Raw genomic sequence first — 26076 nt, 5'->3', positions numbered from 1 at the left:
CAGTCTAATCAAGAAGCGTCTGCTATGCACTTGCTGCTCCTTCCGACCTGGCTACGGAGGCACCTGCTCCTATTGTAATGAGCAGCAGCGTAGAGAGCAAGTTGCTGGGAATCGTAATGAAACAAGTAAATACATGGGCTGCGTTAGGGTAACTAAGAGTAAGAACAGGTGCATGTATACTTGCATGTACAGCAATGCTAGAAGTAAGTATAGTAAAATAAATTTGATAAATTTGAAGTGCTGATCAAGGCATCAAAGGCAGATATTGTTGTTGGGATATCAGACATAGTGTCACACAGATATAAGCAGTGCAGAACTGGAATCTGGGGAATACCCCTCCTCCCTTTCCACCCTGTCTATCCTTTCTGTAAAGAAAGGATAGACAGGGTGGGAAGGAAGGAAGGCTTATGCTGTTAGTTAAGAAACACATAAAATCTAAGGAAGTGCATCCAGTTTTCATGGGTGGACAGTGCAATGTTGAGGCTGTTTGGTGTGACATAAACGCTGGGAAAGGGGAAATGGGATTAGGAGTCTGTTATAGGCTTAATGACTCTGATGAGTACAACAAACAGTTGTGAAGAGAAATTGAGTGGGCCAGTAAATCAGAATGTCTTGTAATGGGGGATTTTAGAGATATTGAATGGAAAATGTGGTTGGTCACTTGCACACTAGAAAGACTTTTGTAGATTTACTGGAGGATTGTTTTCTACAGTAACATGTTCGAGGGGCAACCAGAGGGAGCAATACTCTTGATCTGATTATCGGCAGTGATTATTCATGTATTAAGAATTTGCAGATAAAGGAGCCACTTTGTGACATGGATCACAGTGTACTGATGTGGGATTTACTTAAAGATGTAACTACCATCAGGGGTAAAGGGAAAGGAAGGGCATTTGCTTTCATAAAGGTGACTATAGTAGTCTCAGATAGTTTTTAAATTCTATACATTGGGATCAACTGATGATGTTACCAATAGTGAATTCTAACTGGGAAGCCTTTGGGGACTTAATCTTGGAGGCTACTAGGCTTTTCATACCTACTAAGAATTACTATTCATGGTTCATGCCTAAATGGATGTCAGATGAATTAATGAGGCTCATGGCAGAGAAGAAAAATGAATGGGATGCATATAAATTATTAAGAGACACAGAAGCCTATGGCAAATATAAGCTAGTCTGTAATCAAGTTACAAAGGAGATTAGGCAGACAAAGGCATATTATGAGATATCCTTGGAAAAGGATGCAAAGAAAAACAGCAAAGAGTTCTTTACTTATGTAAACTCTAGTAGAAAGTGGATAAATTTTATTGGTCCATTTAACATAGATGGTTCAACTATTGATGATTCTACTCAAGAAGCTGATAAACTGAATGAATATTTTGCATCTACCATTCACACATGAATATTTATTCAAGGAGGGGAATGCCAGAAGTTCATCAAACTCTAACAGGGAGCTAAGTGATTTGCAATAACTTAGAGCAAAGTGGAGGAGAAATTGTTGAAGTTAATCATAAAAAAAGCACCTGGGGTGGATGGAATCTATCCAGTTATATTGAAGGAGGCAAGCAATTATGAGAGCATCTTTATATTTTCAGGGGAGGTCCTCATGGACTGAAGATGTGCAAATGTATCCCCAATTCACAAATTGGGGGGGGGGGGGGTTCAAAGGGTGACAAATAATTATAGACCTAACTAGTTTAACTTCTGTTCCAGGAAAATAATGGAGTCACTGGTTAAAAAGGTGATATAGGATCACCTAGACAAGACTGCAGTAATAGTTCAAACACAGCCAGCATGGGTTTGTTACGGGGAAGTCTTGTCTGACCAATCTGATTGGATACAACGTTGTGGTCACAAAGGAACTGTTGTTATTTGTTTTTTAGAAGCATTAGCAACTAGTGCCATATCACTCCGGGAATATGCAGTAGTCATTCCCTGACCTTTCCACATCCTCTGTATTTGGTGGTGACGGGCTCGAATCCCGGTCTAATCAAGAAGCATGTGCTACGCACTGCTGCTCCTTCCCACCCGGCTACGGAGGCACCCACACAAAGGAACTGGATGCAAAAAAAATCATTCTGATATCATATCAGAATGATTTTGGATTTCAGGAAAGCTCTTGATACTGTTGCACACGGAAGACTGCTGTACAAATTGGAGCTGTATGGCATTAAAGCAAGTTGCTGTAATGAATAAAGGGATGGTTGAGTGGGAGACAGCAGAGAGCTTTAATAAATGTACAATGCTGTACGTGGACTAATGTTATTAGTGGAGTCCACAAGGATTCATTGCTGGGCCCATTTTTGTTTTATGTATTTATTAATGATATTGATGAAGGAATATCAGGCTTAATATCCAAGTTTGAAGATGATACAAAGGTTGGCAGGGTTGTTAATGATAGCAAAGACAGTATGCTACTGCAACAGGATCTAGAAAAGTTAGGTAGATGGGCTGAGATGTGATAACTGTTTAATACTGACAAATGCAAAGTACTGTATATGGGTAGCAATTAACCAAGAGAAAAGTACCAGCTGTGTAGTACTACACTCAAGGAGGTGGAGAATGAAAAAGACCTGGGGGTAATTGTGCAGTCAGATATGAAGTTCTCTGAGCAGTGCAGACGGACTGCATAGCAGCTTACGGAATTTTGTCAATGATATATAGGAATTTTTCTAGCAAAAACAAGGTGGTGATTATCCCTTTGTATAAAGCAATACTGCATCGAGGTCTGGAGGCCTCATTTTAGGAAGGAAGTAAAGTTGTTAGAATGAGTACAGAAGGGCAACAAGATTGGTGAGAGGAACAAAGGGCCTTTCTTAAGAAGAAAGGCTTAAGTTCTGCAAGTTGAAGCATCTGGAGACTAGGCACCTGTGAGGTGATCTGATTGGGATGTATAAGGCCTTGAATGGTTTGAGCAGGCTCAGTGCTGATGGGATAGTTCCGCTTGCTCAGATTAAGAACCCAAGGGGGCATAAATTCAAACTGAGGAAAGATAGTTTTTGAATAGATGTGCGGAAATTTGCCTTTAGCCAGTGGATAGTTGATGGCTGGAACAGACTTCTATCTGTTGTTGCGGAATTTGATAGCTTAAATAAATTTACGGCTGGACTATACAAACATTTGGAGTGACCAGATGAGCGAAATGGGTTTTTTTTTTTTTTTTTTTGGCTGATGCTGTATAAGCTTGCTTTCTTGCATCATATGCCTCAACTAATGCTAATCTTCTTGGAAGATTCCTCTTCTGATGGGTATTGGTCTGGTTGTGATGTTCTCAACCTTGATGGTGGTCTAGGGAAGGTCTAGGAAGTGTGTCAGTGTCAGGTTGACTTTGTAAATCTTTAGTGTCTCTATCAGGCAGCTGTGGAGCATGGAGTCAAAGGCCTTGCATTAGTCAATGTAATGTACTCTATGTACAAGTTGTGGTCTTTCTTGTAGGCTTGCTCCATAACTGCAGCATCAATGGTCAATTTCTCCTTGCATCCTCTGCTCACATCCCTTCTGCTACTACTCAGCCGTGATGTTCTGGCTGAGCAGCAGAAGATATCAAGCCACTTCGAGAGAGGTGGTATGATATCTTCTTAGTTGTGCAGCTGGTCATGATCTTGTACATTGCTGGGAGACAGGTGTCTGGTCTGCAATTTGCCGTGTTTGTGGTGTCTTTGTCCTTGGGATTGTGTCAGGGTGTATTATCATTAGGGTTCACTGCTCTGCTATGTGCCTGTGTGCAGCTGAATTTCTTGTACTAGTAGTTGTGGATGTTATCAATTCCTGGCGTTCACCAGTTGTCGGACTTTCTGATCAACTGTTGTTTGTCTCCCTCCCGAATCTCTGCCACTCTCTCCCACCGAAAAAAAAAAAATTGACTTTCATGATTTTTTTTTCTCCCAGCAATGGGAATTGAACCCGGATCCATGATATTGGTGGTCCAGTGTTGTGTCCACTGAGCTAACTGTGCCCTTCCCTTATTATTATTATTATTATTAGTGGCATTTGATACAATACAAGAAAGCAAGCTTATAAAGTACCAGCCAAAAAAAAAAAAAAAAAAAAAAAATCCCGCATCATCCACCCTTCCAATAATTTCTCTAGTTCTTCCTCGAATTTATTCAAACTGCCCACTTCCTAACACCAAATGGAAATTTGTTCCAAAAGTCAACCACCTGATGGCTGAAGTCAAACTTCCTCACATCTATCCTGCAATCATACTTCCTCAATTTGAATTTATGTCCCCTCATGTGCATAGTCTGAGAAAGATGAAGAATGCCATCAGCATTGAGTGCTCAAACCATTCAAATCCATAAAAACCTCAATCGAATAAACCTGCAAGTGTTTAGTTTCAAGGCACTGCAGTTTGCAGAACTGAAGCCTATCTTGGGAATACTGCTTTTCATTCCCGTCACAAATCTTGCTGCCCTTCTTTGCAAGCGTTCCAGCAGATCTACATCTTTCCTAAAATGAGGCCTCCAGATCTGTATGCAGTACTCAAGATGCAGCCTAACCATTGATTTATACACAGGATAATCACTTCCTTGTTCCAGCTAGCAAAGTTCCTGTATATTATAGATAAAAACTCCATGAGCTGTCCTGGTGCAGCCTGTCTTATTGCCCAGAGAACTTCATATCTCACTGCACAATTACCCCCAGGTCTTTTTCATTTTCCACTGTCCTGAGTATCATATCACATAGTTTTTTATGATCCCTGTGTTTACTATATATTCGTCCTTGATCTGACTGTGAATGCTGGAATTCTATATGGGCAGTGCTTATGTTTAAAGTGGCAGCAATCATGTTTTTCAAGATGGCAGGTTGAAATAAAAGCATCCCTATTAGAATAGGTCTAATATCATCATTGTTTGTTTGTTTGTTTGTTATTTGGTTTTTAGGAGCATTAGCAACTAAGGCCATATTGCTCCGGGAATATGCGGTGGTCATTCCCTGACCTTTCCACATCCTCCGTATTTGGTGGTGACGGGCTCGAAGTCTAATATCATCATACTTGATCAGCTTGCAAAAACAAAAAAGTTTCAAAGTGGGTGGTGCTTCTGCTGCTGCTTGTAATTTTGGTTTTAATTTGTGTTCCAATTGTTATGCTATGTCTTGGTATGAGATGGCAGATTGAAATATAACAGTGCATATCTTCTTATTCCAGACACTTTCACACAAGTTCTGTGTGTGATGGTTATAAATTTAGTGCCAACCATCTTGTTTGGCACTACATTTATAAGCATCAGTGATGGATCTATGTAATTTATGATTTCCTTCAAAGATTACACAATGCAATTGCTGTGTAATCTTTGAAAATAATCATAGCTGAGACAGAACAATACTTTAAATAAAAAAACAGATAAAGAATAGAAATACCTCGATTTGGGCAGTGTGGCTAGCATAATACTGCAAAGCTTGATTCATTTTAGATTCTGGTTCGAGAGTACTAGGTTTAAGCATGGCAGCCAAATCTTTGTTATGCTGGGCCAACTGATGACAAAGGATATAAATATTGTGGCCTACTTCTTTAGGTGACACACCATCATCTCCTTCAGCAATTTCTTCATTCTCATCCTCATCTTCATCTTCTCCTTCCTGATGATAAGCATTACAAGCAACTTCTACCTATGGGAACCATAAAAATTATACATGGTAGGGCATTAGATGAATTGAAATGGATTATATGATGTTTATGTATGGGGGGAGATCAAAATGTTCCACAACTGAATTTGTTAAAAAATATGTTAAAATGTTTTAACATATGTTAATACGTTTGTTAAAAATATGTTAAAATGTTTTAACATACGTTTGTTAAAAATATGAACATGTTAAAAATATCTGAACATGTTAAAAATATCTGAACATTAAATGAGAAAAACTTTATTTTATTTTGCAACATAGATGTTCAGAAGTTTATATACTGGATGCCATTTTTCCTTCTTACATGCATAGATTTATTTTTATCCACTTCTGGTGGAAATTATGTGATTGTTTTTCAGAATGTTGTTTCTCAACAAAGATCTATAAAATTTTGCTTTTCGTTGAAGAAATTAGTCTCAGAGAATATAGAAATGACTGTTGAAGTTAAAGTACAAGTTGAAAAAGCTATTAAGAGTAATCGTGATAAATAAATGGTACAAGTGTTCCAAAGATGGAGAGTATATAATTCAAAGCACTATCTGGGACTGAAATAAGAATTGAGGATATAGCCTCTCATGCTATCATATCTCAAGCCTGTTATATGGCATCTAATATATTTTAATCATGAAAAGGTTATGCAGATTTTTTATTCCCAAGTTTTTAAACAGCAGATCAGACAGAAATAAAAACTTAACTGGTTGAAACATGTCATCACAATCTAGATTTCTAAAAAAAAAAAGTGAAGGTAATGAAATGTGATGTTATCTTTATGACCCAAAAGTAAAAAAAAATAATCTTCTAAATGAAAGTCTCCCATGTATTATACTTGGATTTCAGGAAATCTTTTGATACCGTTGCACATAAAAGACTGCTGTACAAATTGGAATGGTATGGCATTAATGGCAAGTTGCTACAATGGATAAAGGGATGGTTGAGTGGGAAACGGCAGAGTGGTTATAAATGGACACTGCTCTATGTGGACTAATGTTATTAGTGGAGTCCCCCAGGGTTCGGTGCTGGGCCCACTTATTTTATAGTTTTGTGTATTTATAAATGACATCAATGAAGGTATATCAGGCTTAATGTCCAAGTTTGCAGATGATACAAAGGTTGGCAGGGTTGTTAATGACACTAAAGACAGTATGCTACTGCAACAGGATCTAGAAAAGTTAGGCAGATGGACTGAGAAGTCCATCTGCCTAATTACAAATTACAAAAAATTACAAATTACCCTATGACAGTACTTCTGTTCACTGTGCAACAATAATTTATGAATAACTTTCCAAAGCTTTTTCCGTTGAAGCAGAAATTACAGCAGCTATAATAAATATAATAAAAGAACTTTCAAAAATGACTTCAAGGGAGTTTTTCTGCAATTATATAACAATAATGGGAATAGAAGTGTAAATAGTCACCAAGGTTATTATCTTAAAAGAGTCAAAGTGTAATTATCTGCAAATATATTTAAGTAAAATTTCAGTATTGGAAATTTTTGATCGCTGTTGTACATTAAAAATCTTGAAATTGAAAAATTTTAGTAAATCTTAACTGTAAGAAATAGTCAAAGCTCAAATTTAAACTGGATAAACTTATCCACTTCACATATAAAGTACGTACATAAGAGAAGTGAATGAATACAAATGCATACATGAAATGTTTATTTACCTAAATAAATATTGATGGAATGATGATAGTGGTTGTTACTAAGATTTCATTATTCATTTGCTTCACATTACTGTCTAGCCGGAACTGCCCCTTTGCCTTCTTTAGCAGTCCAAAAATTTTTAATTCACAAGGAGATAAAGATGGAACACACACACACACACACACACACACACACACACACACACACACACACACACACACACACACACACACACACACACACACACACACACACACACACACTCCTGTTGAAACATTTAGTGTTTCTTGCATTACGATGGTAGGTATAGAAGAGGACTTCGGTTTACCATTGTTATACACAAGGCAAGCATATTATGTAATAAGAGCTTTGAGTGTTAATAGTCTCATCATGCTGAAAAAAAAACTCAGCAGCAATCTGTGATAACCAGAGAAAAACAAAGCTTTAGCACTAATTTTTCTGTAATTAATCATGGACCAGCATTTCTTTGGGCAGAAAGGAGAGATGTTTCTGCAGGGTGCTCATGTGTCTGGTATTGGGAGTAATAACAGCACTATAAGTATTCAGTAGAATATTGTTGTAGGGAATACTTATAATATTATTCTACTGAGAAAATGTTTATCACCTGCTCATAAAGTGAACACATAAGACAATGGTCACCTGACACACTCTGGTTCTATTAAAAAGATACCGTCTTGGACCAGTATTCACACAGGCTTTTTCTGTCTAGAAATTGCATCCTATTGTCATGAAGCCAGTTAATTAATAATTTTTTTTCAAAAGAAATAAGGAAAATTTGTCCTTCAAATACTTGATGGAAAAAATAACTTTATATTACATAAAATGCAAAATTGAGTCCTAATTTTTTTTGTCTATTTTAAATGTAACTGTTGTTAATTTACTCTGTCAGTAATAAAATAAAAACAAATGTATTGTGAATTTTGCAAATAATGTTTTGCTCTACATTGTGGGTTGCAGAAATGTTCAAAATGCATTTGTTAGATGGGATATCTCTCTGGATGAAATCCAATAAAAAGAATGCACCTGATTTACCCAATTGCCATAAATATCTTACCAAGGGGTAAAATGCGTAATTAATGGAAATATGAGAAATCATGAAAATGGCAATCATGTGTATAAACTGAAATGACAAGTTAATGTAATAGTATTATGTACTGTAAATCAGCAAAATAAGTCTTCAATATTTTGTTGTTCCTCCTTGGGCTGCCTTGCAACGATAGAGTTAATCAACTTTGGATATATGGTTGCCCAATTTCGTGGTACCACACCTTTACAATGCTCTCCTGCAGCTGAATCTTACTTATTGGCTCCTTCTGAGCAATTTTAGACGACATTACATACCAGCAACCGGGCCACCCGAACACTAATGCCAGCATTTCTGAGGTATGACTGTACCTTAAGGGAGAAAAATGAGGGAAAACATTGGTGTAAGTATCTTTTAAGCTTTGTGAGACAAGAAGACAAACTCAATCTAAACAGCATAAAACTTACCAATTTTTCTGTGTGGCAAGGTGCTGAGTCCTGTTGAAAAATGCAGTTTTGGATGCCTGTGTTGGATTGGTTTTTTTTTTTTTTTTTTTTAGGAGTGTTAGGAACTAAGGCCATATTGCTCTGGGATATGCAGTGGTCATTCCCTGACCTTTCCGCATCTTCCATATTTAGTGGTGACGGGCTCGAACCCTGGTTTAATCAAGAAGCGTATGCCACGCACTGCTGCTCCTTCCCACCTGGCTACGGAGGCGCAGGATGTCTGTGTGGTGATCCCTAATAATGGGTTTCAGGCACTCCTCCAAGATAGGTTTCTGTATTCACCATGCTGTATGTTTTTATGCTGTAAATTTCCCCGCCATCTGAATGGCGGGGAAATTTACAGCTGGTGTTATGCAATCAGGATGGTATGCCTCAATTTTCATCTTCTGACATATCGCTTCCAATCCGAGTCATGCAGGTTGAATTTCGATTCGTCAGAAAAGATGATGGTGTCCCACTGCTCTTTTGTCCACGAAATGTGTTTTACGGACAAAAGAGCAACGGGACAAGCAAGTCGATTCTTCCTTATTTGTTGAGTCAACAAAAGCTTCTTCTTCTTGGGCCGATAGGCATGCAGACTGGGTTGCAGACAATCAATATATTTCAGGATCTGGATGTAATTTTCGTATTTTACAGAAATGAATTGCAGTCAATTAATTTTCTGCTAATTTCTGCTATGGCCATTCTGTTGCCCCCACAATTCTATTCTGGCTATGGATAGTTGAAGTTGCCTTTCAATGGCATTCATAGTTTGTGACTGACAAGAGATAATGAGGTCATCAGCAAACATGTACGATTCAACTGCTTTTGGTATATTTGTGTCATATTTGTAATTCTTATTGTGAACAGTGTTGCACTCAGGATGGAACACGGCAGTACACCCTCCTCTTGTTCAAATGATTTAGTATTAGCATTAGTAGAGGCATTTGATGCAAGAAAGCAAGCTTATGCAGCATCAGCCAAAAAAAAAAACCCACTTCCGCTTCACCCCTCTGTTCGTTCAAAAACCTGTCCAGCTGAGCCTTAAACTTATTTAGGCTATCAACCGCCACCACAAGGGATGGTAGTCTGTTCCAACAACCAACCACCCGCTGGCTAAAGGCAAATTTCCGCACGTCTATCTTACATCTGTCTTTCCTCAATTTGGATTTATGCCCTCTCAGGTGATTTTTCTGAGCTAGAGGAAGAATCCCATCAGCATTGAGCATGCTTAAACCATTCAAGGCTTTATACACCTCTATCAGATCACCTCGCTGGTGCCTAGTCTCCAGACACTGTAATTTGCAAAACTTAAGCCTTTCTTCGTAAGAGCACCCCTTTGTTCCATTCACTAATCTTGTTGCCCTTCTCTGTACTCGTTACAGCAGCTCTACATCCTTCTTGAAATGAGGCCTCCAGACCTGTATACAGTACTCTAGGTGTGGCCTGACCATTGCCTTATACAATGGAATAATCACCTCCTTATCCCTGCTGGAAAAATTCCTGTATATCATTGACAATACTCCATGAGCTACTCTTGCAGCCCGTCTGCACTGCTCAGAAAACTTCATATCTGCCTGCACAACCACCCCCAAGTCCCTTTCATTCTCTACCACTGTCAGTGTAGTACCACAGAGTTGATACGTTGCTCTGGGGTTGCTGTTTCCCATGTGTAGTACTTTACATTTGTCAATGTTAAACTTCATTTGCCACCTCTCAGCCCATCTGCTCAACCTTTCCAGATCCTGTTGCAGCAGCATAGTGTCAGTAGTGTCCTTGACAACCCTGCCAACCTTTGTATCGTCTGCAAACTTGGACATTAAGCTTGATATACCATCATCAATATCGTTTATAAATACAGAAAACAGTAATGGACCCAACACTGAGCCCTGAGGGACTCCACTAATAACATTAGTCCACGACGAGCAGTGCCCATTGATTACCACTCTCTGTCTTCTCCCCCTCAACCACCCCTTTATCCATAGCAGCAATTTGCCTCCAATGTCACACTGCTCCAATTTGTGTAGCAGTCTTCCATGTGCAACAGTATCAAAAGCCTTTCTAAGATCCAAGTATATAATATCAAAGTTATTCCATGCATCCAGTTGTTCTGGGACTGCATCATAGTATCCAATCAAGTTGGTCAGGCAAGACTTCCCCTTAACAAAACCATGCTGTGTCTGAGCTATAGCTGAAGTATTGTCTAGATGATCCTGCAGTGCTTCTTTAACTAGTGCCTCCATTAATTTACCTGGAACAGAAGTTAAACTAACAGGTCTATAATTACTTGTGTCAGCCTTTGATCCTCCTTTGTGAATTGGGGTCACATTTGCACATTTCCAGTCTATGGGTACCTCCCCTGAGTCCAAGGAAGCTCTCATAATTATGGCTAAGGGTTTGCTTACTTCCTTTGCTGCCTCCTTTAATATAACTGGATAGATCCCATCCACCCCGGGTGCCTTTCTTGTGTTTATCTTCAACAGTTTCTCCTCCACTTTACTCCCAGTTATTTCAAGATTCTGTAGCTTACTGCTAGAGTTGAATACACCTCTGGCATTCCCCTTGCTGAATAACTCCTCATGTGTGAATGTCAATGCAAAATATTCATTTAGTTTGTTAGCTACCTGAGCAGGATCATCAACAGTTGACCCATCAATATCAAGTGGACCAATCTGATTCATCCCCTTCCTTCTAGAGTTAACATAAGTAAAGAATTCTTTGCTGTTTTTCTTTGCATCCCTTGCCAAGGATTTCTCGTAATCTGCCTTTGCCTGCCTAACCTCCTTTGTAACTTGGTTGCATATCAACTTGTATCTATCATAGGCTTCTGTGTCATGTGTTAATTTGTAAGTATTCCATGCATTTTTCTTCTCTGCCATATGCCTCATTAGTTCATCTGACATCCATTTTGGCCTAAACCTTGAACAATATTTCTTAGTTGGTATGTAAAGCCTAGTAGCTTCCAAGATAAGTTCTTTGAATGTTTCCAATTTTGAATTTGCTGTTGGTTCCACTGTATAGAATTTAAATACTGTCTCAGTCCATCGTAGTCGCCTTTACGGAAGCAATAATCCTTCCCTTTACCCATAATGGTAGTTACCTCTTTGAGTAAATCCCACTTCAGCACACTGTGATCACTGCCACCTAGTGGTTCGTTTATCTGCAGATTCTTAATGCATGAAGAATCACTGCTGATAATCAAATCAAGGGTATTACTCCCTCTAGTTGCCTCCCGAACATGCTGATGTAGAAAACAATCATCCAATAAATCCACAAAAGCCCTGCTAGTGTGTGAGTAACCAGCCCCCAAATTCCAGTCAATATCTGGGAAATTAAAATCTCCCATTATAAGACTCTCTGATTTACTGGCCAACTCTATTTCCCTGTACAGTTCCTTATTATACTCATCAGAGTCATTAGGCCTATAGCACACTCCTACTCTCAATTTTGATCTCCCAATGCTTATGTCACACCAAACTGACTCAACACTGCACTGTCCGGCGATATTGACTGGCTTCACTTCCTTGGTTTTTATGTGTTTCTTAACTAATAGCATAACCCCTCCCCCCTTCCTATCCTGTCTATCCTTTCTGTAGACGTTGTACTCCCCAAATTGCAGTTCTGCATCCCTTATATCTGTGTGACACCACGTCTCTGATATCCCAACAATATCTGCCTTTGATGTTTTGAGCAATACCTCAAATTCATCAAATTTATTTACTAAACTCCTAGCACTGGTGTACACACAAGTATACCTGCACCTGTTTCTATTCTTAGCTACCCTAACACAACCCATGTGTTTACTTGTACCGCAATGGCTCCCAGCAGTCTCTGAAATACCATGCATCTTGTTTTCCAGGCTTCTGCTCATTCTAATAGAAGCAGTGCAAGAATCTCTTTCACCTCTGCCAGTGGCTACTGTCAATCTATTGGTCTTTGTCTCCCCCCAAGCTAGCAGTTTTCCGACCCACCTAACACTGCCTCGATAGCATCAGCAAATATTCTTGCACCCTTTCTATTTAAGTGTATCCCATCCCTGTAGAAGCAATCTCTCCTGTTAACAAGTACAGTCCAGGCTGAAAAAAATTCTACCTCTTGAGCCTTGCACAATCTTTCCAAGGCCGAATTGATCGACAAGGCTCTCATCATATACTCCCTCCTATCGTGTCTGGGCAGAATTGCAGACACTTTCAAATTCAACCCTACTTCACGGCTTTTGTTCAACAGTGACCTGTACTTGTTAAGTAATTCTGCCGGTCTCCTACTCTTAATATTATTAGTGCCAACGTGTACAACTATATCACCTTTTGTGCCCTTAAAAGATGATATTCGCTCTCCAACGTCATCAACCTTTGCCCCCGGCACACATACCCTGGTCCTGTTCCACCTATATTTTTTACAAAGCATGTTCCCCGTTTCCCTGACAATAGAGTCACCGACAACTACTAGTTCCTTCGGGACCAGCGCATTCTGCCTTGGGGGTTGTCTCTGTGTCACGCGATGCCCAAGTGCAAGCTCTGGCGTTGGCTGATGTGGGCAGTTGAGAGCTTGATGGGCCCCTCAATTTAGTTTCTTCGAGGGCATCCACCCTGTCCTTCAAGCTCTCATATAGGCCCACAAGAACGCCAAGTTGTTGCTTGATATCGATACACTCCTTGCATCGCGCACACACAAAGACATCCCCCTTTGCAGTATCATGTCCCGTACCCGATTGCTCTGCAAACAGTGCATTTTATAAGGCTGTGAGTCAGAGGACAACTGCCCCCCTCAGTTCTGCTCTGAGCCACAGCACTTCCATTAGCTTCAGCCTTTTGCTTTGCCGCTCTGGTCTGAGTCATGATTCTATTAATTTATTAATAGGATACGCTGGATACGATTTGGATACGCTGTTCCTATATCTGACCTGACATGTTCTGTAGTGCAGGAAGTTTTGTATAAATTGGGGTAACTGCCCCCTCAGACCAAAGGAACAAAGGTCCTGGAGGATACCATATCACCAAGTGGTATCAAAGGCTTTCTCAATATCGAGATTGACCATAACCAGATGTTGTCTCCTGGTGAAAGCATTGCAGATGTTTGTTTCTGCTTTAATCATCACATCTAAGGTTGAGTTGTTTTTCTGAAATCCATACTGGTTTCAGTTTAGTAGATTGTTTGTTTCTAGAAACCATGTTAGCCGCCTGTGGACCATTTTTTCTAAGACTTTGCCTAAACATCTAGTCAGCGATATCAGCCTGTAATTATTCGGTATAGTATGATCCTTACCTGGCTTCGGAAAAGCCAGTACAATTGAATGGCACCATGAGTGCGGATAAATATATTCTAAATATATCCGGTTGTAGAATTTTAATAGGGAACTTATTGCTTTGTTATTTAACTTTTTTAACATTATATAGCATACTCCATCCGGGCCGGCAGCAGTACTTGATGTTTTATTGAGAGACTCCAAAAGTTCCTTTAGCGTGAATGGCTGATTGTATGGGTGAGATGCCTTAATTTTTTGGAAGGTTTTGCTGTATGTGGACACTGCTGATATATTGGTGAACGACTCAACTAATGCATTTGCTATTTCTGTTGGAGCGAACATTTCCTGCCCTTTCCAGTTCAGGATTGAGGCTGGAGACTGCACGAATTTACAGTTAAGTGCTTGAATTTTCTTCCAAATGAGTCTGTTGTCCGTGTCCTTGTTTATGGTGGAAGCAAAACTTATCCAGGCATCTTTCTTTGCTTTTCTTCTTATTTGATGGAATTTGATCTTGAATTTTTTAAAGTTAATAAAATTAGCAGTTGTAGGGAATTTGCGAAACCAATTCCAAGCTCAATTTTTTTTCTGTTTAGCATGTGTGCATTCCTGATTCCACCAGTAACTGCTCTGTTTGCGTTTCCCAGGCAAAGATTTAGGTATTGCAGAATTTGCAGCTTGTAATATCTGATTCGTTATATAATCGGTGACACTATCTATGGGCTGGGACTGGACTATTTCATCATCAAACTGGCTTAGGGAGGAATATTCATGCCAGTTTGCCTTACAGAATTTCCAAGTGGATAGCTGCAACGGAGACAAGTTTACTTGTGTTTGAATATTGCAAAGAATCAGTAAATGAACACTGTTTAGCGGGTTATCGAGAACTGAGCACTCCATATTGGCATATATGGAGGGAGAACAGACTGAAAGGTTTATTGCAGTCATGGATCCTGTAGAAAAATGTTTAATTCATCCTTTTTCTACAGGATCCTGCAGGATTCTACAGAAAAAAGGATTCATCAATGTTTAACAGAGTAAGGTTATGAGCATCAATCAGCGATTCTATTATTTTACCCCTTTTGTCAATTTTTGGAGATCCCCATAGAGGATGATGAGCATTGAAGTCACCCAGTAAGCAGAATGGAGATGGCAGTTGAACTACTAGGTTTTCTAAGTCATCAGGGGAGAAAGCGAAATTAGGAGGAGATATATAGAAGCTATTGTAATGGTGATACCAATTACAATGTGAGCTGCAACTACTTCAAAAGGAGTCTGAAGAGAAACATGTTTGGATGGAATGTTATTTCTGACAATAATAGCCACCCCTCCATGAGCTGGCATGTCAATACTCCTATCTCGTCTAAAGATGGTATAATTTTTTATGGAAGGACACACTCATGAATTTAAAAGGGTTTTCTGTAAGGCTATGCCATCTGGTTCATACTGATTGATTAGATCCTGCAAATCGTCTTTTGCATTCCGAAAGCCTCTGCAATTCCATTGAAGGATTTTTCCATCAACCTGAACTTCTAAAGGACACACTGACCTGAACCAGACAGCCTCGCTGCCATCAAGCCTTGATGGTGATCAGAATTAAGCACCTGACTCGATTCCTTTCAAACTCAACCGGTCGGGGGAAGACACCTTGTCTCCCCCCCCTTCCTCTCTGGTGAGGAATGGGCATGCCTCACTGACCAACTGGGGGGGGGTTTCTCCTCTATCACCACCATACTTCTATCTTTACCTTCCAGCCTTCTGCCTCCCCCTACTCTATCTATACACAATGCAAACATCCCAACTAAATCTAACAACACAAAATAATTTTCACCCAGTTTTGGTTTGTCCATCCAAGTAACATCAAGTCCCCTGCGGTGTATATGAGCATACAATGCATGCTGTATGCAGACGAGCGAAATAAGTATATATGTATGTGTGTGTGTGTGTATATATATATATATATATATATATATATATATATATATATATATTACTATATATTTTTTTTTTTTTTTTTAGGTCCTTGCTGCTGAAAATTTCAGGAAACTAAGCAGCAGGACATGCCAGAGTAACTAAGTCTACTGGGTTCCTGGTCTTCCTCCATGGGGCAAAAGGGGAGCAATGTTGGGCCCCAGCAAGGGCCCAGTGGCTAAATGACCAGATGAAAAATGATACATGGCACTACACATGTACAATACCCACACACTTTTAAATCCCTGGCATTCCCAGCAAACTGGTACACTCACAATGAAAGCAATGTGGAGATTGGGGGAACCATTGGTACCGCATGACATCAACATACTTTACACTTTACATTTACACTGCCTGGAAGATTTAGCAGTGCTGCACCTTTTACAGAAACAGCAAATTAATCTTTTGGCAATACCATTTTTTTGAAAAGTGTGCAATAGCAAGAGAATTTATGGTTAAAGAAAAGTTTATTCCATAGTGAGTATTTCTACAAACTAGGCATTTTATCTCCTCACATAAGCAAGTTTCTGGATTGTGTGGGCTCCTCGTAGGAAATTTTCAATAGGGGTCAGCTCTGCAGAGTGAGTTTCTTCATTAAATTTTGAACTTTCATAAAAATTAAAACTTTACATATTAATATCAGTTTTAAACATTACATTCTTCTTATTTAAGTGTTCAGCATCAGAGTAAACTTACTGGAAAAATCAAACTAGAATTAAAAAAAAAAAGAAAAGAAATTCATAAAATTTAGTTAAAAATTATACATATAAATTTTTTTTTCTCGAAGCAATAATATCCACATCTATTTTTATATTCGTTCACTTGACTCAATTCATCGACACCTGGATTTCTAGAGATTATTTTAAAGTTCATTTTTTTATGCCAAAATCAAACAACAATGGCTAACAAGTGTAACGTCCGCCTTCAAACTGCAAAGTTATTTTCATGCTGCCATCTATTAAACCAATCTAATATTAGTAGATAGTTTTAATAAATCCAGACAAGAGATGGTAGCACTTGGGCCAATTTCAAGAAAATTCACACATGTTATGTTTGTTTGTTATTTGGTTTTTAGGAGCATTAGCAACTAAGGGCATATTGCTCCGGATATATGTGGTGGTCATTCCCACATCCTCCATATTTGGTGGTCATGGGCTCGAACCCGAGTCTAATCAAGAAGCATGTGCTATGCACTGCTGCTCCTGCCCACCTGGCTATGGAGGCACCTAAAAAATTCACACACAAACAGATACATTATTTGAGATGTGTCTGTTTACTTAAAAAAATGTAAATCTACGTACGTACTTCCAGGAACTGACATAAAAATTGTTGATCAACATACAAACTCATGAAAAGGTTAATTCCTGCTTAATTCTTGTTTGTTGCCACAAAATTATAAGAGGACATGAAAGTTCTCCTACTTTTCTTGACGCCTCCGTAGCCCGGTGGGCAGGAGCAGCAGCAGTGCATAGCACACGCTTCTTGATTAGACCGGGGTTCAAGCCCATGTCCAAATATGGAGGATACAGAAAGGTCAGGAAATAGCCACTGCATATCCCGGAGCAATATGGCCTTAGTTGCTAATGCTCCTAAAAATCAAATAACAACAACAACCGACTTTTCTTGCTGAGAGTTGATAATTATCATTATTATTATTAGCCATATGGTACAAGGAAGACTGAGGTTTATGCTGCACCAGCGAAAAAAAATTCCCGCTACCCTGAGAGAGAGAGAGAGAGAGAGAGAGAGAGAGAGAGAGAGAGAGAGAGAGAGAGATCATCACCAAGAAAGAGAAGAATGATGATATCCAGCTCAGGACCCTGGGTTTACCAAGCCCATACTCACCAGATGTGAGTCCTCTCCACACCGGGTGGAAAAGGTTCGGGTTCGAATCCCGTCGCGAGGAACGTTTATGGGCTTTTTTCACTCCATTGTTGAGTTAGTCGGTCTTAGGTGCAGATAGCAAGGTTCCCCCCCCAGAAAGTGGGGTTTTTGGTCCAGAAAAGCAAGAAAATCGAGCAGAGAACACACGTAATTTACAGACACTAACACTTCACCACTGCATTAAAACTGATTTTTTATTTGAATCAAATGTATTAAAATCAAATGGTTCAAATGCACCACGACAGAATGAGATCTCTGAAGAGGAGCCCACAGAGGAGTTGATTCTTGTGTTGTGTGTGTGTGATTTGAGTACCCCTGTCCTTTACAGAAACAAGTATTATTTAATTCAGCATAAGGAAAAAAAAAATGATGAAAATAAAACAGTCATTATTTAAATAACTACCAGTTGCTTAGGACTCATATTATATAGGATTCTCTCGGCATTTTCACTGTCACCACGACTTTCCATAATTGCTAATAGCAGCTTAGAAGCATTATTCTGGAAAAAAAAAAAAAAAAAATCTGCTATTCAATTAAGAATTACATTAACAAAATTATTTGTAGTGTATAAGTGTAAAATCTTATCAAACACATGTACAAACTAATATACATACAACAGAACACAAATTGAACGAACTCAAACCTCATACTGCTGATTAAGATTTAAAGCACCGCCTTGCATGTGTAAGGTAATGCTTTAAAAAAAAAAAAGCAAAAAAGCTAAAAAATAAAATTAAAAAATAATACTTAACCTAGAACTACAGTACTAACACCTAATATTTACGAGCATATATTTTCAAACATCTTTTAACAAAGTCAAATTAAAAAAAAAAAAATATATATATATATTTCAAAATTAAAGAAATAAGTAATATATATATAAAAAGTATATTTTAATTTTAATTTTTAACATTCAGTAGTTAGTTTATATAGTCAGCAAATTTTCTTCCTGCAACATGTTTTTTTAAATTTATATCTCTCATTTATATAATTTTTAAAAAAATTTTTCCCAATAACTGCTAGTTAGGAGGGAGAATAATATAGATTTTTGTTTATCTGATGATAGGGGTCAAAGTAATGCTTGCACTTACCCCAAGAATTCTTGTTTGTTGCCAAGATAATCAAGAAAGAGAAGAAAAAAGACAAGGGGCAGGGAAGTGAACACACATTTGGATTTGATTATGTATACCTAACGTAATGAAAACAAGACGCACATGAAACACATAACTTGAGGGAATCTGCAAGACTCTAGGAGGAAAATTGTTATCAGCGTGATCTGCACTTGTAGATAGAAGGAATCTATTTTGTAGAGATGGTTTTTATTTGCACAAAGGTGGTGCAAGGATTTTTACCTGTATCATTGAGGATACCTGAAGGGTTCAGGGGAACTGCTAGTCAGGAGGGAGAAATTTAATATAGATCCTTCTTTATCTGATAATAGGGGGTCAAAATAATGCTTGCACTCACCCCAATAATTCTTGTTTGCAGCCACAACAGCCAATGTTGTAAGATGTTCTGAGGGTTGCAACGTTTCAAATGAGTGAGATGAGAAAGATAAGGAAACAAGCCCAAATAACTTCAAGAAGTGTTTCAGGGTAGTACTCTACAGAAGATTACTTAGTCTTAATTGTGTCTACAATAATGTCAGGAGTGTTATCAATAAAATGGCTGAATTTGAACTCCTGGTTAGGAAAACTAATGCTGATATAAAAAGGCTAATGTGGTGCCATCCGGATATTGGAGATGATGAGTTCCATTAGGTATGCAACCACAGGGGCTCACATCTGGTGAGTATGGGCTTGGCACACCCAGGGTCCTGAGCTGGATATCATCATTCTTCTCTTTCTTGGTGATTCCCTTGTTTGTTGTTTGTTATTTGGTTTTTAGGAGCATTAGCAACTAAGGCCATATTGCTCTGGGGATATGCGGTGGTCATTCACTGACCTTTCCGCATCCTCCATATTTGGTGGTCACAGGCTCGAATCCGGGTCTGATCAAGAAGCGTGTGCTACGCACCGTTGCTCCTGCCCACCTGGCTACGGAGGCACCTGGTGATTCCCTTCTACTCTTGACTCTCTCTCTCACACACAGTCAGGGTAACTCGGGAGTTTTTTTTTTTTGGCTGGTGCAGCATAAGCCTCAGGCTTCCTTGCACCATATAGCTAATAATAATAATAATGATAATGTATAATACATTTAGGAAAAATAGGAGGGGTGGTGGTGCCATGTGTCTTATCAAAAGCAGCCTGAGTGCGAAAAGAGCTTGCTGAGTCTGAAATTACGTCTGCCAATATAGAACCTTTGTGGTGTGAGCTAGTTGGAAGCAAAGGTATAATGAGAGTGTGAGATTATAAACTACAGATCAGAAGATTATAAAGCATACGATGAGAGTCTTTACGTGCAAATGGAATGGGCAAGCAAGCAAGTGCAATGTCTTATTATAAGTGACTTCAATCTAACTGGAAACATTTTTTCTAAATAAACTAGATTATTATTTGTACCATCACATCAGAGATAATACTAGGGGTAAGAATATTTTTGATCTCAACATTACTCAAGAATTAGCATGTTTTCTTCTGTAAGGTGAAATTATGTACTTTGCACCTGCACATTTTGATTTTAAATTATTACAAATAACATAAAATAGCAATATCTATACATATATATATATAAATATGTATATATAATGAATATAGCAAATAAATTAACAATTATTATGGCAAGATAAACAATTATTATAGCAAATTATACAATAAAAAACTAAAAACTGAAAGGAGGAGGAGAACTGATTAATGCCATCAATGAACGTCTAGATAGATCATTACATCAGTCTTATTATGTTTGAGCAGTTATTAAATGTGCAATTTATTAACGGCAAGTATATATAAGCTGGTGGCAACTAAACACTATAATAGTTATAATTAGTCCATGGTTCTAGCTTGGTAAGGATACCCGTAAATAATGGAAATAACAAATATTGAAAAAACAAAATAATCAATAAAGCATAAATGTAGAAAAAAATAATAACTAAATACATATGCCATGCCAATTATAGGAAAATGGTGACTCATTGAAAGGGACTTTATCAAGGGCTAACCCTTTCAATGTGTCCTCCTACAATTAGCGAGCTATCAGTTTCTGATATCGTCTGCCTGTTAATCCATGCCGAATGGTAATAAAAGATATCAAAAATAAGGATAGCTATAATAATGGTATATATATATATATATATATATATATTTTTTTTTTTTTTTCGTTAGTTGTTGCTGCATCGGCTTCTGTGGCCATAATGCACCTCCCAAAGTTTTTGTACTACTCTGATCCAAGCCCAAGGCGTAATTTGAACTCACGACCTTTGGGTAGCCAGGCAGGTACTTCACCAACCTGGCTAGCCCGATCGCCTATATACATATAAAATTAAGTGTAAATTAAGTATGAAGTGACAGAAAAATGCATACAGATGGAATTGTAAAGAACACAAGTGCCAGAACTAATAGAAAGAGGAAAGTAAGAAATAGAAAAAATAAGGTGAAAAAAGGAAAAGATTGTCAAGAACCTAAAAGATGTGGCCAATTATCCAAAATTAAATGCTGAATCAAAGAGCCAACTAAAAGGAAAGAAGATATAAGGGAAAAATAAAAATAATGATTAATAATTTGCAAAGAGAAATAGAGAGCATCAAATTGAAGGTGGGAAAATAATATAGTGAAATAAAAGACCAAGGGAAAGAAAGGTTAAAGTAGTTTGAAATATTTGATGCAAGCTATAACAGGTTGATACATAATGCAGATATTTCAATGGAGAACTACACTTGATTAAGTACCAAATTACTGCATTTCTGTACATACTCAAAGTTATGGAAGGCAAATATCTAAAGAGATTATTAAAAAATATACAATAATAAAGAAGAAGGCAAAAGTGATAAATCCTCCACAAAAATATATAAGGTAGCTCCAATGCTGTGTTTTTAATTAAATTAAAAAAAAATTAAAAATAAAAGTGAAAGAGTGAAATAAGTAATGGTGGAAGGGAGGCGACATGATTACATTTCAAATGAAAATATTGAAGATGCAAGTTTGGAAGTCAAAAGAGGAAAAATAATAAGAGAAACAGGCAAATGGTATAGCATCAGGAAATAAAACAAGGTAAGGGAAGGAAACAGTAGTAAAAAAAAAAAAAAAAAAAGAGGTGAAGATAGCAGATTGTCTATATTGCCCTGGTGTTGCACTAATAGCTCAATGGACAGAAGAATGAAGAGTAGAAAGTGAAAAGATATAAATCAAGAAAAGAGTTTAAAGTATACTCAGGCAAACAACACGAGGGCAATATGGACATTGTTACTTTCCTTCTCCTCTGCTATCTTTGCCTCTTTTGTTTTACTACTTTTTCCCTCTCTTCATTATTATCATCATCAGCCATTTTCAATCCACTGCAGGATGAAGGCCTTCCCAATAACAACTTTCCAGTTCCTTCCGTTTTGTGTAATGGCTATTCATTTACTGTCCATTAACTCTTGAATTTCATCTGTCCATCTCCATTGTTGTCTTCCTGGTTTTCTTTTAGCTGCTCTTTGGTACCATTCTGTTATTTTCTTAAGTCCATTTGTCATCACGTTTTTGAGCTATGTGTCCTGCCCAAGTCTATTTCAGTTCTTTACTTTTGATAAGACTGTCCTTTACTTGAAGGACAAAATAAGCAACTGTTTCAGATAACCAGGATTGTTTTTATTTGAGATTACAAACTGCTAATAATCTGCTGTTTACCTTTGGCTGAAAAATTAACAATAAAGAATCCATACTTGTTCAAAAAGTATGACTACAACAGTAAAAAAAAAATAATAAAATAAATACTATTACTCTCTTATACAAAATGTATCAGATACTTGAAATCATATTACTTTTTCCTTCAAAGATACAAAACTATCGTACAATGCCTTATTTCACTAATGAGCAAGTTGAAGTAATTTAACTAGTAAAAGTTGCACATCAAGAACTGATGTATTTGTATTTAAGTGAAAATTATCAAAGAAATCCATGTGTTTCTGACAGTCTGAGTCCTAATACAATTCATTCCATTGTTTTGGTAAATGCCCAAGTTTCACTTCCATATACATTGGTTCATTATTTTATGTTTCAGACAAATTGGGATATTGCTCCTCAGTATGTGACTATATTTCCTGAATGCTATCCATCCAAGATTTATTTTTCTCTTGACTTCCGGCTATTTATCATTATTACAGTTGATGATATCAAAGATAAGTGTAGGAAAGCACCTTTTCAATTTCTGCTCCTTCAATGATTATATCCCTTCCTGTGGCATACTTCATCACTACCATTGCTTTAACCATATTCATCTTTAGTAAGAAATCCTTACTAACTCTGTATAACTGATTAAGATTTTCTTCTAATTCTTCGAGATCATGGCTTATGATACAATGTCATGTGCAAATTGTAAATGGTTTAGGTACTCTCCATTCACATTGACTCCATTCTGCGACAGTCCAACCTTCTTCAAGGGCAGCAGTAAACAACTTTGGAGATACTGTGTCTCCTTGTCAAACTCCTTTCTCAATTTTAAATTTTGCTACTGTCTTTGTCTAGTATAATAAAGGAGGTAGCATTCTCATATATTTTCTTCAAAATCATAATGTATGTGGTGTCTATCCCTTGTTTTTCCAGTGCTTGAAACATTGCCTTATGCTGTATAGAGTCAAATGCCTTTTCATAATCCATAAATGCCAAGCATAATGGTGTTTTATATTTATTTGCTTTCTCCAGTAGCTGTGATGTTATATGAAGGTGATCCATAGTTGAAAATCCCTAAAGCTAGCTTGCTCTTTCGGTTGATTCTAATCAAGTATTATTTCTAATCTGTTTATCTGACAGACTGAGTCCTAATATAATTCATTCCATTCTTTTGGTAAGTGCCCAAGTTTCACTTCCATAAGTCATGGTGGGGCATATATGCTTATGAACAACTTGTAGATGTGAGACAACAAGCTAATTGGTCTAGAATTTCCAATTTCTGATTTATCTCCTTTCTTATGCAGCAAAATTATGATTGCATTATTCCACTCCTTAGGCATCATGCCTTTCCTAATGTATTTTGTGAAGTCTTGTAAGTTTCTATACCATGTCTCTTCCTCCCAATTTTAACGACTCTACAGTAACTTCATCTTCACCTGGGGTTTTCTGATTCTTCATTTTCTTCAATGCATGTTCTACCACATGAGGAAGGATATCTGGTATGTCATATGTGTTGCTAATTTGAGATTCTTCGTCCCCACTGCTGGCATCATTGCTTTGCTCCTTACATAATACTGTTAATCTCTGACTTACATAAGCCCGAGTTACATAACTTCAGACTTACATTTTTTTGGTAAAATCATAAAGATACTTTCTGTATAATTTTTAAGAGTGAAGTCGAATGAAAGAACAATAAGTATAAGTTTTCATTTCTGTATGCAGGTCATTATCCAAACAATGTTGGATAATAACTTGCGGTGTAACTAGAATCTAGGTAAATAACTAAAGTTAACATTCCATTTTCTGCTTTAAAAATTCTGAAGAAATATTCAACAACATGTGTTTGAGACAGGTGAACTATGTCAAAGCACTTCAGAGAAACCCCTACAACATTCAAGCCACATGGACTGTGTCCCATCAGCTATTTCTTCAGAGAATTACACTCTAGCCCTTCATCTCTACATCCTTTCCTTCTTTTCTTTCTAGATTATAGAGCCAGTTCAGTTTTGTTTGAGAGCAAGGCGGGAGATTTTGTTTGCATTTTGTATGTAATATTTGTTACACATCGGGTTATCATCACTTCATTTGTATGCCATAAGGTATGATAGCATCTCTTGAAACTTAACCCTGTGAAGTTCTTTACAGAAAATTTCATTTTGACCATTTTCATGGTGTACTAGTAAATCTACCAAGAAAAGGAAAATGATCAATTTGGATCAGAAAATCAAAATAATAAGGATGTATTAAAATCGTCAAGCATGTATTAAATTAACAAGAATGTATTAAAATCGTCAAACATTAACAAGAATTACATATAATTCATATTTAGAATGACACATTTTTTTCATTCTTCTGTGGATATTATGTGGTTTTTGTAATTTTGGCATATCAGGGATATAGTAGCAATATTTTATTAGGCATTGGGAGTTAGGTAAAAATCGTAAGATGTCCTGGAATGTATCTCTTACGTATGTCGGGGACAGACTGTACTTTATTGTAGTCTTCTGCAATTTGAATTATGCCTTCTCTACTATTTATAAATACACCATCACTATTCTTCAGAATCAGTATCATTTGTCTTTCTGTATTACTGCTCATGACTGCTGATTTAAGTCCTTTGTTTTCTTTTAATGGTTGCTCTACTTTTCTTGTGCTAAATCTTCTTATGTTATCTCTGAGTCTCTTTCTAATGCCTTTGCATAACTCAGTAAACTCAGTTTTCTTCTAGTCTGTATTTATCTTGCTTTTCATTTGTCGTCTTCGGTTCATCATGACAAGTGTTTCTTGGCTAATTTTTTCTTCTTTGGATTTCTTTTTACCTATAGGTTTCTTGGGCTTCCTCACTTTCAGAAAGTTGTTGTATTCCTTTCGATATCTTGGTCCTGAAAAGTCTGCAGAAGATAAAATTTGTTCCTAAGTTCTGGTACTTGTAAAATAATAAGAAAAGTTTATCTCAATATAATACGTAGAACACTTCCGCCAGCAATTAAAACAAAAAAATTGCAAATCTTACATTACAGTAAAAAATAAAAAATATTTAAAACTCAATTCAACAAAATAAAAAAACAAATGAACACAATTTGATCTTGTTTGGCATAAAGGTCTTCTAAACAAGCTTCCATCTTATGGTTTGCCAACTGTTTTTTGTAATTGGTTATCCAGTTTTCTCTCTGATCGTTCACTGAGGGTCATGGTAGATGGCTCTCTGTCTTCTAACTTCTCCACCAATGCTGCTGTCTCCCCAAGGTTCAGTTCTTTCCGCTACTCTTTTCCTCTTGTACATTAATGACCTTCTTCCATTGATTGGAAATCCTATCCTAGTTTTGCCGATGACAGCACATTACATTCCACTTTCCATTTTGAAAAACCTTGTCCTGCTAAATCAGCTTCAACTTCTCGAATATCTGCTACCAATTCCTTAAATACTGATCTTCA

General features: G+C 37.4%; 1 protein-coding gene across 1 annotated transcript in view; it reads right to left on the bottom strand.

Annotated features, from left to right (window-relative positions):
• The window catches only part of Itpr (Inositol 1,4,5,-trisphosphate receptor), a 1293714-nt gene that overhangs the window by 253633 nt on the left and 1014005 nt on the right, over nucleotides 1–26076 (bottom strand). The window contains exons 44-45 of the mRNA XM_090387283.1: nucleotides 18300–18395; nucleotides 5361–5609 (exon numbers count right to left, since the gene is read on the bottom strand). Coding sequence (XP_090243409.1) covers nucleotides 5361–5609; nucleotides 18300–18395 — 345 coding nt within the window. The remainder of the gene's footprint in view (nucleotides 1–5360; nucleotides 5610–18299; nucleotides 18396–26076) is intronic.

Source organism: Mastigoproctus giganteus, chromosome 13 (genome assembly GCF_048544385.1).
Source record: "Mastigoproctus giganteus isolate SK-2022 chromosome 13, ASM4854438v1, whole genome shotgun sequence".
Classification (NCBI taxonomy): Eukaryota; Metazoa; Arthropoda; class Arachnida; order Uropygi; family Thelyphonidae; genus Mastigoproctus; species Mastigoproctus giganteus.
This window is presented reverse-complemented; position numbering and strand designations above follow the sequence as displayed.